Below are 13,620 nucleotides of genomic sequence, written 5' to 3' on the forward strand. Positions count from 1 at the left end.
TCTCTACTCTGGCTCTTTCCAAGGTGGGAACATAAAGAATAGCTTAGGAGGACAAAGTTCTTCAAAAAAAAAAAAAATGGAGGCTAGAGGATGCTGTAGCATTGCTTTGACAGGTCAATAAACATCCAAACATCTGATCCCTACATTAGAGCCTTCTGTGTGCACCAATTGTAAACAGTGATGCTTTCTCAATGAAGCTGAGGAAGGCTTGAGGAGCCAAACTCAGCTGTTAACAGATAAATACAGAAATACCGAAAAGGTGGGTGAGCTGAGGAAGACACAATCTCAGGAGCCAAGTGGCATCTTGTGGAACATGGGTGATTAGCATAATCCATGGATCAAGTTTTGAAAGCTGCCTTGGGATTAACTGAACATGTTGATCAATTCACTTTAAGTGGAGGGCAAAAAGTTCTATCCTTGCATAGAACTGAACTCAACTCTATTTTTTTTTAAATTTATTTTTATTGTAAACAAATGGGATACATGTTATTTCTCAACTCTATTAAGAGAGAAAAACAAAAAAGAGAGAACTGGTCAACCCCAGACAGCCCCCTAAAGGTGTACTGAAAATCAGATTGCATGAAACTGAACAAGGCTGGAAGGCAGAAGGGAAACACAAAATTCAGGGAAATACCGTATGTTTTATAGCTGGGTCACCAGAGAGGTTTCCTGTGGCTGCCAAAGAGGAAAATGGAGAAGGGAAAAAGGAAAAAAAAAAAAAAAAATAACAAAAAAGTAAAAACTACTGAGCTTGTTTGTTCATTTTTGAGCTTGGAAAGGTCACTCTCCAGGGTGAGAACATAACACATTTCCTAAATGACACTGTGATAAGGGGAGAGCTCAGAGCCAGGCACGAGGGGTCAGCCTTTGGTTTCCATCCTGTCCCTGGGAAGGGGACAAAATGAACCACACCTTTCTACACAAACATATTAAAGTAGAGTAATAGATTTTATTTAATTAAAATAGATTAAAAACAGACTGTGTAAAAGAATTAGAATTCTCAATAATTTACTATTATTTACATTAGCAAATGCTGGTCGTTAGTAGACACTGTGGGGGGAGAAGCTCACAGAATCCAGACCCTCTCCTGTGGGCACGGAGCCCAGAGCTTTCCTCCCAAGTCCACCCTTTCAGGTTTGTGATGACAACAATGTCACTGAAACGATGTCACTGAGGGTACGAGAGAGGAACGTCAGCTGCCTGCAGGTGGTGGTGACAGCATCGCACCCCATGGAAGAGCTAAGAGGAGCTGGTGGGCCGAGAGGGCTTCCTTTGCTCTTGAGAAGCATCCTTAACTCTCAGGCCAGGTTCAGACATGCACCTGGTCGTCAGAGATTTCACCTTTCTGAGGCCATAACACCCATGTGTGCTTGACCTTCTGTAAACGCTCCCAGAACCTGGTTTCCAGAGAGATGAAACACAAAAACAAAAGCCATACATCCTGGTTCCCAGGGAAATCTGGATACTAAACATCCCCTTCTTACGTCATCCAGAACTTGGCAATTTGTCAAAATCTCCCTTGATGCCTCCTGCTTCTTGACATATGAAGGTGGTGCGGAGTCAAGGTAGCCAGGCAGCCTGAGGCCATCTGACCAAGAGAAATGCCCCTCCCAGAGAAGCAGTAACAATGAGAGGGAGGCCAGACAAGCCTGCACCCCTGCCCTGGCAGAGGGCACGCCCTGCAGGCACTGAGCGTAGGCAGTGAGTCCCGGGAGTGAAGAGGCAGGCTGGTGTGTCAAGTGGAGAAAGAGAAGACCTCGCGCAAGTGCCAGCTGCTTTGCCTCTGTACAAGATCCCTGGTTGCTGGAGACCTACAATCAGCCCACAGCCACCAGGAGGCCCTGCAGCTCCACTCACAGGACACCCAGGCTTCACCAGGGATGAGGTCTAGGACCCTGGGAAATCCAGAGCTGAGTGGCAGCTTTGGACAGCATCAAAACATGCAGTCAAGGGCTGAGGTGGGGGAGTCCCGATGGAGAGGCTCAGTCCAAAATGTCCGTCTCGAAGGGGACCAGGTGGTAATAGGACAGATTGGTGACATAAGCTGCTGGGTCGTCGCCATTCTCCAGCTCTGTGGTAAACTCCCCGCCATTCTCAAACCTGAAACAGGAGAAAACAGAGGTGAGACTGTCTTGTGGAGTCCCAGCTGGGGTGGAGAGAAAGGGCAGAAGGTGGTCTGTGGGAAGGGTCAACCCTCTGCAAGGGGCCAAGGGACCAATGGGGTGGGTCTTTCCAATGTACTCAGGATTCAACACATGCAAAGAACCATGGTTACAAATTAATTGGGTGAAACAGATCCCATTCTAAACCCATCTCGGCCTCTGGCTTCCCTGTGTGACTGCTATCCGTGCTGGTTTAGCCAATGGTCAGTGAGGCCCTCACTCACTCCCCTCATTTTTCTCATTTGGTGCCAGGCACGTCATCACTTCTGGGGGACAAGGCAGGTAGGACCTGTCCTCAGAAGGCAGGAGTCTGCTAAGGAGACCACAGAGGGGCAGGAGACCCAGGAGCCCAGGGACGTTGTGGAAAGGGTACTTGTAGTGGGGAAGCCTTCGTGTGGGTTGGTACTGACTCAGGCTCTGAAGCACAAGGCCTACTGAATGTGGAAGGCTGATGTGGGGTGAGAAGAACTAAGTACTCCAAACATAAAGAAATATAAAGTCAAGTAAGTACTCTCCTGCTGGTTTTCCCCATGAACTGAAACTGTTTCTGCCACTTGTCCAACCCAGATGTGACCTCCTGAGCCAGAAAGACTCCAATTTTTAAAAAATGCATAACAAAGAAAGAAGCGTGATTGCTATGATTTGCGTGTGTCCCCCCAAACTCCTGTGCTGGGCACTTAATCCTCAGTGCATCAGTGTCAAGAGGTTCCTCTGAGAGCTGTCTAGGTCACCAGGGCCCTGCCCAGTGCATGGAGTAATGGAATCCTGGGAGTGGGCTTGTTACAAAAGCCTGTTCACTCCTACACTGCCCTCTCCCTTGCTCGCTCTCTGTTTCCGTCTCTCTCTCTCTCTCTCTCAGCCTCTCTGACCCTCCATTACGTTCCAGTGCAGTAACAAGGCCCTAGTCAGACATCTGCACCTTGAACCTGGGCTTCCATCTCCAGAACTGTGAGAAAGAGATTCCTTCTCTTCAGAAATGACCTGGTCTGCAGTGTTCTGTGATGACCACACACACTGGGCACCTCACCAGGGAGGGAACAGGTCCTGCTTGTGCTGCCTCCACCTCCCTAGCCTGAGGAGGAGGGGGAAGGGGCAGGAGGGCAGGAAAGGACTTTTGGGGTTCACTTCTCATGCTGAGTCCCTGGGTTGGTTCCCACCACTGGAAGATGCCACTGACCACTGGACAGGGGTGAGAACATGATTCTACCAGGAAGTCCATGAATTGTCCAGATGGCAGGGTCACCACCATCGATGTGAACATGCTGGAACACAATGCAATGGGCCCGAAGAGGTGGGCCTCCCTGCAAGCTGAGTACACTACTGTGTGGAACCCAGCTGACCTCGGACAATGGGGCTTCCTGGCAGGCTTCCTCTAAGTTGCAAATTAAGTAATTTGTGGTTAAAAAAAAAAAAAAAATGGAGAGGAGGAGATGATAGCTTTAAAATGTCAGAATAGGAAGGACCGCAGAGGGGGTTTTCCTTTAACTCTGGTGAGGCATGAGAAAGACAAGCGGAGCGCCCCCATGCCTGCGCCCAGCTGGGGAAGGATGCAGGGCCCAGGTCCTGTTTCTGGCTCCTCCCTGTGGCCAAGGAGGAGCTCAAGGTGCCCTGTGAAGAGTTTCTGCTGTGGACAGAGTATCTCATGGAGATAAAACCAGCTCTCCAACTTCACCTTAGGGCGTTAAATCCCCCCAAACCAGCCCGGGGCAGGGTCTTTGCAACTGCCGGCAGCTCCCCATGGCCCACTATGCTCTCATCACCTCAGAACAGAGGAGGACCCAAGCCCAGGAGGAAGGAAGGGGAAGCTGGGAGGCTAGAGCAAAAGGAACCAGGGGGCTGAGGTCCAGCCCTCAGCGGAACTGCCAAAAGCCCCAGCCCTGGGTGTCCGCCCAGGGGACTGGCAATCCCTCAGCCTGCCAGGATCATCACTGGCAGAAGCCCTGCTGTCCCCAGGGGTCCCCCAGCTCTCGGACTGCAGCTGATCTCTAGTTCTCGGCACTGGTGCCCACCCTCCCCTGGGCCAGAGTTGGGGGGCTGTCTGTAGAGACTCTACCATGAGGGCCCTGATGGGAGGTGGGTGGCAGGAATTCTGAGACTGCGGCCACACACTGAGCCTTGAGTGCCACCTGCCTGACGGTCACTGGAGTGTTCAAGCAAATTGCTCCCAGGAGGCCAACTGCAGCCAGACCACCAGCTGGGCCACAGTGTCCCAGATCAGGCAAAGAGCAATGCTGGGCAAACGAGGCAGACATTCCCTCTAAGTGCTCCCCTGAGCCTCCGCAAGGCTTCCCTGGGGACACTGAGCTTCTTCTCTGCTCCCACTCTCCCTGCCAGATGGGTGTCCTGGAGCAGGCAGCCCCCATTCCAACATCTGTCCTTCCTATCCATGCAGAGTGCTGGCCAGCTGGGGGAGCCCCACTTCCCACCGGTTTTCTTTTCTCTGTTTCTTCTAAGCTCAAAACTGCTCACAGTGGAAATTACTTGGATCTGGCGTTGTGGGTTGGGGGCGTGGCTTAGTGGTAGAGCACAGGCTTGGCACATGCTTGGCACACGTGAGGCCCAGGGTTCCAACAGCACGGGGGAAAACCCTGACCCTGTTCCAGGGTGCTTCTGGAGACAGAGAGATGTCCCCCTAGGCATACTGGGGAGTCAGAGCTCGGACCCCACAGTAAGACAGTCTCTGACCACAAGGCTAAAGGACTCTTTCCCTTCCCTCACTGGTCCACATCAATGGTGCACAGTCAGCACAGAGGCCCCCAGTGAATTGGCAAGTTACAGAGGGTGTCCTGGCAAGGCATGCCAAGCAATGGAGAAGACCTTGCCAGCAGTACCATTTCTCATGCCAGCATCTTCTGACACATCCCTGTGAAGGATCCTAGCATCCAACACCCAAGAGACACCTGAAAAACTGGAGGGAGGAGGCTGCAGGATGGTGCCAGTCCCACAGGCCTGACAGGGGCCCCTCAGGGAACAGGAGTGCAGCACAGGAGGCTTGGGCCACCTTCAAGAGCCCGGACTCAACGTAGGTCACAGTGTCTCCCGCAGCTGACTGGTCCAGGTGTGTCACTGGGGTGCCTGGCCTTATCCTAGGTTGTTTTATTTATTTATTTTTCCTTCTGCCTTTGAGGGCTACCAAGTGGTTGGGGCTGGACATGAGCATTCCAGTTACCACCTGTCCCCCTGCTGTGCCACTCATGGGGCCTCAGGGAGACTGCAGCCCGGGCTTCCTCTTCAGGGGCCCCCGAGCTGGACAGTTTATGCTTGTCATCTGCAGTCTTCAGAGAGCCACCCATGACAGAGCAGAATGGTCCCCCTGAAGATAAGGAAAGCAGAGGAGGCTAAATAATTTCCTGAGCTCACCCAAACAAGAACCTGGACCTGACCTAGAGGTAAACAGAATCAAGGTGCAACTCCCGTCCTGCTGTCTGGGGAAGCCGCTGCCCCACAATCCACCAAGGAGCTGACAGCAGGATCCGGCAGAAAGGCAGCCGCGCCTCGGCGCCCAGGTGTTCGCGCTTTCCGGAGCACATATTATGGTCAAGGGTTCTATTTTCAGAGGTGGAAAGAAAGGAGGAGACAGTGGTGTGCTTGTCCCTTGAGCCCACAGTGATGGACACGTCCTCCATCTCAAAACAGGGCTGATGGCCAGTCTCCACCTGTGAGCCACTGAGGTGAGGCCAACACGGGGGCTACCTCCCCAGTTTCAGGAGATTGGCTCATTTTCAGCACGAAGATGTGTGGCCCTCTCAGACCTGGACCCTGGGCCTAAGATAGGGTCCTCCCCAGCACAGCACAAAGCAGACCCTGAGGCTCTGCAATGCCTCCTGAACATCCTCTCAGAGTCGATGACTCAGCCTTCCTACAAGATGGGTGAATTAAGGTCTCACCAAACTCTGTCAAAGGGCAAATTTTTAAAATAAGTATCCAAATGGCAGAGTCTGCTGCTGGATATCTCTGGCCACTTTCATTCCTTCCGACTGAGCCTGTTTGGGCCACGAACCCCAGCCTCCAGCATGGCTGGCAACCTGGGGACCCCTCTATAAAACCACATTCAAGAGACAGTACTTACAAATGCTCTGTGGGATCCACGCCCAGGTGCTGGTCTTTTCCATTGGGTATACTGTGGTCAATAACTATCGTTTCTGTGTTCGCTAAACAAAATCCATTGGACCTCATGATTTCTGCAAACCAAAGCAACCAAGTAAGTATTTGAGAGGGACAGAGTTTGAGGCTTTGAAGTTGAGGGATTACACCAATTTCCCTACTGTCCCCGCCACCTACTGTGTCCCTTTTCCTCCCACACTTCACCATGGAGGTTCATTCTTACGCTCTCCCAGACACCAGCCCCTGTGGGGACCATGTGGGCTGACCCTGCGTCAGCTGTCAGCCACGGTGTGTCTCCAGAGAGATGCTCTGGTTCTGTGGCCACTTCCCCCACGCCCCTCCCATGGGCTTAAAGTGACATGCAACATCACACAGGTTACCCAGCCTTTCTGAGCTCTCCCCTGTGGCTAAGGCAGGGCTGACAAAAGCCACTACCGGGGCTTATTGTAAGGATCAAATGAAATCGATGTGCATTTTGAATCGAACAGCAGACTTTCACTTTTAGTCTTTATATAGTTCTTTTGAAACATTGATTTTTTTCCCCCAATAAGCACGGATGTTGCTAATTCAGAAGAGCTAACAGAGAAAAATGACTTCCTGTGTTTATATTGGCTGTACGGCATTAGTTTGCAAAGGTAGAGGTCTGGGGCTTGTCCAGGGCTAGGAAAGCTGGAATGAAGGCTGTGGGACCAGCCCGGGGCGGGGGCTGGGACACTGCAGCTCAGCCTGACAGTGAGCTCAACTGGAGTTTCAAAATTGTATTAGATAATCTTTGAGGATCCTTCTAACTCTGAAGTCTCATTATGGGATATGATTCACCATGTTGTCTTGTCATTTAAGTACAGTGGTCCATGCAGGGTTGGTTCCAGGACCTCCGAGGATACCTGAATCCAAGGCTGTTCAAGTCCCACATGTGACATGGCTGAGCACCTCATGAGACCTGCACGTATCCTCCTGTATGCTTTGTATCAGCTCCAGAAGATTTAAACTACCAAGTACAGTCCTTAAGTAGTTGTTATTCTGCATTATTGAGGGAACAATGACAAGGAAGAGTTTGCAACTGTCTAGGTTCTTTTCTGATACTCTTGTCCTGCGTTTGACTGAATCCATGCATCCTGAGGGTCCACTGTGTAAGAGCCAGGTGTGGCTTGACTCTCTCCTGCTGTAGTCTTTATTTTTATTCCCCAAGGGTCTGCTTTCATCCCTTCCCTCAGTAGAGGAACAGATCTGGTGTCCATTAATGGTCCTTGGCCTTGAAGTCCTCCCCTCCCTGCAAGGCTGGCTTCCCTACCCTCCTCGGCTCCACACTCAGGACCACCTCATCTGTCCTATCGAATCAGGCTAACCTCGTGGTAAAAGACATGCTTACACTACACTTCAAAGTCCTGGTGCATTCTCAAACCCAGGAAATCACCATTCCACCAGGGGGAGCCAAGTATGTGCTCCCACACTGCGCCCGATCAGCCTTCCCATGATCGTTGCCCGCCATACCGGAACCACAGCATCAGCCGTGGCCCACAGTGTTGATGGAAATCGGATCCCTTTGTTGTCTGGAGAACTGTGTTCTGTTATTTTTTTTCCTGTCCCTTACCATAGTTTAGACTAATTTCTTCCAAAGGATGGAGTTGCTTTTTTCTAACCAAAATTGTCACTTCCTGTATAGCTTTAATCTTTCTAGGCATTCAGTTCTCAGTTCTTTGAACTTTGCTCCATACGAAGAGAATTAGGGAAACAACACAATAATGATGAAAGAAAAAGAGATTTTTCTCCCCATAGGATCAAAATGACAAGTCATCAATCAGATGAGTCAAGTTCTTGCTAGGATTGATGCCTCACTTTCTGGAGAGGGGGCCATTCATGCTCCATGGGTCTCCCGTGACACTTATTACACCCCACAGGGCATCCACTGGTGGCCTGTTCCGGCACTCCTACCTGCCCCACTCTAGTGAGGACTTTGGTCCTAAAAGAGGCTCTGTACACTTATGAGGAATCGGTCTGGGAACTCTGGGGTCAACTACATTTCTAGGTGTGAAAAGGGCAAAAAGAAGATTCTTAGCTAAATCTGGCTGAGCAGGCAGACTCTGAAAATTACTAAACCTTAATAAGGTAGGTTCAGATTCCCTTGCCTCTCAATTTAAAAGGTGCGGCAGGAAAGAGCCACTTTCTTTATTGTTTTTATTATCTTTGACCCAAATCTGTCTATCTGAGGAAGCACATAAAACCTGGGAGCAGCCTCCATACAGAGAGCTGACAGCCCTCATCCTCCTTTCTCCCCACCCCTCTGCCAAGGGAATTTGGGGCGGGGGGACCCTGCAAGTTCAAACAGATGTCACTGCTGCAAATCATTTCTGAACAAAACTCTGAAGTTATCTTATGTACCTAATAGTTCTTAAATGTGAACTCTGGAGTTCTAGAAAATGGAATCTTTACCAATCACTTCCAAAAATATTTGTAACAAATCATTTCTTAATTGTCTGTTACCAAAAAAAAAAAAAAGCCTTTGTGCACATAAATGTTGCTTAATTGTCTGCAAGGCCAGCTGGACCCCACCAGACACTGAGGCTTGGCAGTGCTTAAAGCCGCAGACCCAGCCCCACAAAGGGACCTGGCTCAAACTGTGGGCCTTCCTCAAAAGAGGGCCCCTGAGAAGCTCTGGTTCCCACCTGGATCCCATCTCCACTCTGTCTGGAATAACGTAGGGGCAAACCAGGCTGCAGAGCTCGTGGGTTTGCGACAACTCTAGGGACATACCTTCCAAACTCTGGTTTGGAAAGGAATGGCTTACTGAAAGCAAATGATCTTTTAATATGTAAACAAGTATCAGACCATTGAGCCTCAAAGTCTAGGAAGCATAGGTGGTTTTTGTATGCCTGTCCTCGTTGAAAATGGAGCACAGATTCTGTGACAGTTTGTATTTTTATTTATGCCATCACTTGGGGAAAGTCGTAAGAAGAGCTGTACAAATTAGTAGTTGTCCAAAGTTGAGAGAGAAAGTGGTTTAGCTGTAAGAAAGTTCTAGCAGGGACCACCAGTTTAAGCAGCTCCTCTTTGCTAACAACCCAGGAGCTCTGCCTTTTCCTACCTGCAGACAAATAGGATAGCAAATGCTTGAACAGGAGTCACCCTGGTAGGTCAATTTTCACAGGAGAGTGGCATGGACAGGGGACTCAGACCTTCAAGCAAAAGGTTTCCTTGAGATTCGTGGTTATGTAACAAGGCCCTCCCGTTAATATGCCTTTAATACAGAATCAGCAAGTGTGGAAGGCCTGCCGCTTGGAAGATTGGGCCCTCTGGGGTCTGTGGCATGTGGATGTGGAAAGCACAAAGACTGTGAACTCGGGTAGGGCTGGTTCAAAGCTCAGACCTCCTCCTCATGGTTAGCAAGCTTAGTTTCCTCATCTGTAAAATGGGAATATCAGTATCCATCCTACAGGGCACACACTCAGATTAGCGATGACACATGTAAAGAATCTAACAAAAGTTGGGAGCTCAAATACATTTAATGATTACCCTCACTGTTGATAATGTCTTCTTGCCTGTCATGACAAGTGGAAAAAAAAAAAAAAAAAAGAGAGAGAGACCTGAAGGAAATGTTATGATTAAAGAAAAATTATAGCACCTGAAGCCTATCTTCAAACACACTGAAAATGTGAATTTCTTAGATGTCAATTTAGCACCTACAACAAAAATCATTGGCCAATTTAATTACTTTGATCATATATATGACTGACTCCATAAAATACTTCATTTTCATTTCAAGCTTTTTTTTTTTTGCATTCATATCTTCACATGAAGAAGAGTCCTGCTTTAGCATGTCTTTTTTTTTTTTACAACTTTTAATTTTGAGCTAATTTTAGAAATACGGAAAAGATGCCAAGATAGGAAGCAGAGAGGGTTCTCACATTTCCCTCAGCAGCTTCTCTGATGTCAGCATTTTACACACGGATGGTACACTGATCACATCCAGGGATTACCATGTGGACAATACTGTTGACTAAGACCTCCTTTACTCAAGTTTCACCTGTTTTCCCACTAATGTCCCTTTTTTTCTGTTTCAGCTCCAATCCCGAACACTGTTCCATCGGGCTGTTGAGTCTTGGTTTCCTGCAACCTGAAGATTCTCTGTCTTTTCTTGTCTCTAATATCTATAACTCTTGCAGGGAGGGTGAGTGATCTATTGTATGGAATGGCCCTCCACTTGGGTTTCTGAGCCATTAGATAGAGGTGACACACCTTTGGCCCAGATCCCACAAGTAATGCTGTGTTCTCCTCAGTGCAGCACTCTGTGTGTGTGTGTGTGTGTGTGTGTGTGTGTGTGTGTGCGCGCACGCTGTTCACAGGCCCTAGTACCTGTGATGTTGGTAGGGATTACTTGAGAAAGGAGTGTTCTGCCGTTTGTCTCCAAAGTAAGTTTACTTCCTTTTCCTATGAAGTTAATAAATATCTCAGAGGACCAGGTCTCGAAAGCAAGAAAGTCCTGTTTCTCCTCAAACTTTCACGCACTAATCTCAGCCTGGATCTGTCCGTAGATCTATTTTGCAACAACTACCACTGTGCATATTGTGCTGATGGTGAACTTTTTTTTTTTTTAACTGCTCTAAGTTTTCATATGCCCCCTTATGCCACCACCCTGTCACTTCACTGACACTTCTATACCTGGTATTCAGCAGACACTAAGTCTCAGAAGCATTCATTATATAGCTTTCCTTGCTTGCAAATCCTCTCTTCCATTATATTTTCCACATATTCCAGCAACAGGACAAAAAAACAAAGCAATGCTTTTCTATTAATTTGGCTACCTGGGCTAAAATTAAATTTACCTGTGTAAATTACCTGTGTAGTAAAAATTAAGGCTGTGATTGTACAGATGCCAGAATAATGAAAATTAACATTATGTTTCATTTCCAAGTCTCTCAAAACTGCATGATGAGGGGCTGGGGAGATAGCTCAGTTGGTAGAGTGCTTGCCTTGCAAGCAGAAGGCCCTGAGTTCAATCCCCAGCACCGCAAAAAAAACAAAAAACAAAAAAAACCAAAAAAAACTGCGTGATGAGGTTTTGTGGCTGAAATCCCTCTGTCCAACTAGCCATAGCAGACGAAGGCTGAGAAGTACATTTTCTTTTATGCAGCAAAGCCACAGCCAGCACAGAACACTAGAGTTTTGCTTCTTTAGATCTGATGGGCATTTAGATTAACATGGGGCCAAGAAGGCTTCAGGCTGCACAGGCTGTCCCTGCTGTGGTCCCAGGAAATCGGCAGGTTTCTCACCACAACTAGTGCCTGGCGCCATCTAGTGGAGAGCCCTGACCACTAAGCGGTCTTGCCATTTGAAAAGCCAGGGCATTCAGAGTCTGGGTGCTGTCTAGATTATGATGGTAAAGAGAGGGTCAGTGCCCTACCTGTGGCACCTCCTCCCTGAATGACACATTGGCACAAGAAGGCCTCAAGAAATTTGGGGCAGGGGAAGAAGCATAGGTGTAGGTCTCAGCCATGAAGGGTGATTTCCCAATGAGTGGAATTTACCAGAATAGCAGTGGATGGGAGGCTTCGCCTGAAGGACCCTGTAGGGTCACAGGGCAAGCAGCAGCTGGTCAGAGTCCAGACTCTGACACATCCAGGATGGCCAAGAGACAAGGCTTTTTCCTGAGGGTGAGGTTTTGATGAAATAATGAACCCTGAGAGTTAGTTTGGGAGGCCTCGCATCAGCACTCGGGGTACATTTCTGAAGAAAGAGGAAAGCGGCAGGGAATGCCAGCTACGTAGTTTCCCGTGAAGCCAGCACACTCTGGACCCTGAGCCTCCACCTGGGGATCCAAGAGTCCACCCCAGAGACTGATGACCTGGTATGTCCATATGGCAGCTATATTCTCAGAGATGTTGTTGCTACTGAGATAGTAGTTTCATTAGAAAGCATTCGGAAGCTGCCATAGGTCATTACCAAGGTTATTTCCTCATTCAATGAGTAACGAAGCACTTCCTGCACCCAGTGGGTGGGGGCGCCAAGGGGCATGCACTGATCTGTAAGGAAGCCCTTGCTCAGTTGGGGGCCAGACCATGAGGGCAGGCTGCTCTAGAAGCCAAGCCGGAGGGTTGGGAGAGTTCATGGAGAGAACCCCCAGGAAGGGCAGGAAACATCCAGAGGGGTTGAGGACACTTCCCCCTGGAAGGAGGCTGTCCTCAGCCTGCTGCCTCATGTAGCAAGGCCCTGATGGCTTCCTGAAGCCCCCAGTCTCAGCACTGAGCTTTAGGCTGCAGGCCACATACACTCCCTGGTTGCTAGCCAGTATTCTGTGCTGAACCAAAGTCAGCAGCACTTATTCCCACCTGCTGGCCCCACCGCAGTGGGGGCCTGCCAACACCAGAGGCACATCCTCTTCCTTCCAATCGCTCTTTTCCATTTCTTCCCACTCTTCTAACCCATCCCCTCCCCAGAATCTCTTCTCTGGATGTGATGACTGTTTTGCAATGATTCCAGGGCTGGATATGACATCCCACATGGCCTGGGGTCTCAACTTGCACTAGAAGGTCAATACCCCTACCTTCCTAGACCTAGATGCTGGGCCCGAGGCATGCAGGAAGGCCACAGGGAGGCTCCAGGAGGCTCACATATGGCAGTGGGCTGAAACCTGTTCTTAGTCCTTGCAAAAAGACACAAAGAACATACTTAAAGCCCCATTGTGGGACTCCATGTTTATCCCTTTTAATTTCATCTCATTACTTTCAGTCCTTTAGGAAAGACATGGACCATGTGTCAACCACAATGCTGATAAAAATAGGACAGAAGGACAGGATTTAAGGGGCATTGCAGGTTGTTGCTCCCAAGGAGTTATTCCCCAAGAAGCAGCTCCACACAGCTCCAGTCTGTCCCCTCAACTCTGGAGTCTCTGGGTCATTCCAAAACAACAGCCCAGTTCCTCCCATGACACAAGGTTCTATGAGAATTCTGCTATTCTTCTTTCTCATTTGCCTAAAACAGAACAAAACAGAGCAAAGCACAGACACTAAGATTCAGTGCAAGAACCCATCCCACCCAGACTAAAGAACAGAAGCTTCCCTATGCTCTAAGCTATGAACTATGAAGCCCCACATGGCCAATGGGGACTCCAGAGCTCTCTGTTATCCCGCAAAATGAGGGTCTGGATAAACAACACAGCCATTTAATTTTGCTGTGAAGAAAGTTCTGGAGACCAGGTGCCAGCAAGGAGGGTCCTTCTACTGCCTGCTCCTCTAAGAACACTCAAAAAGTTACCATGGGAAGGTGTCAAAAGTGCGAGACAGGGTCAAATCTGGATGTACCACCTCCCTGCACTCTAGTCGTATCTGCACAGAGCTCTTCCACTCCAGGCCCCAGAACT

The 13,620-nt window shown here is 48.9% G+C and overlaps 1 protein-coding gene and 1 long non-coding RNA gene across 2 annotated transcripts in view; both read right to left on the reverse strand.

Annotated features, from left to right (window-relative positions):
* Positions 1 to 935: 935 nt before the first annotated feature.
* The window catches only part of PXDC1 (PX domain containing 1), a 28,774-nt gene continuing 16,089 nt past the window's right edge, over positions 936 to 13,620 (reverse strand). The window contains exons 4-5 of the mRNA XM_079148146.1: positions 6,232 to 6,343; positions 936 to 2,100 (exon numbers count right to left, since the gene is read on the reverse strand). Coding sequence (XP_079004272.1) covers positions 1,983 to 2,100; positions 6,232 to 6,343 — 230 coding nt within the window. The 3' untranslated portion in view covers positions 936 to 1,982. The remainder of the gene's footprint in view (positions 2,101 to 6,231; positions 6,344 to 13,620) is intronic.
* On the reverse strand, positions 10,084 to 12,796 carry LOC306666207. The gene is made up of 2 exons (XR_013765232.1): positions 11,299 to 12,796; positions 10,084 to 11,176 (listed from the first exon to the last, which is right to left on the reverse strand). It is a non-coding gene; the product is annotated as an uncharacterized lncRNA (long non-coding RNA).

Source organism: Sciurus vulgaris, assembly GCF_902686455.1.
Source record: "Sciurus vulgaris genome assembly, chromosome: 7".
NCBI lineage: Eukaryota > Metazoa > Chordata > Mammalia > Rodentia > Sciuridae > Sciurus > Sciurus vulgaris.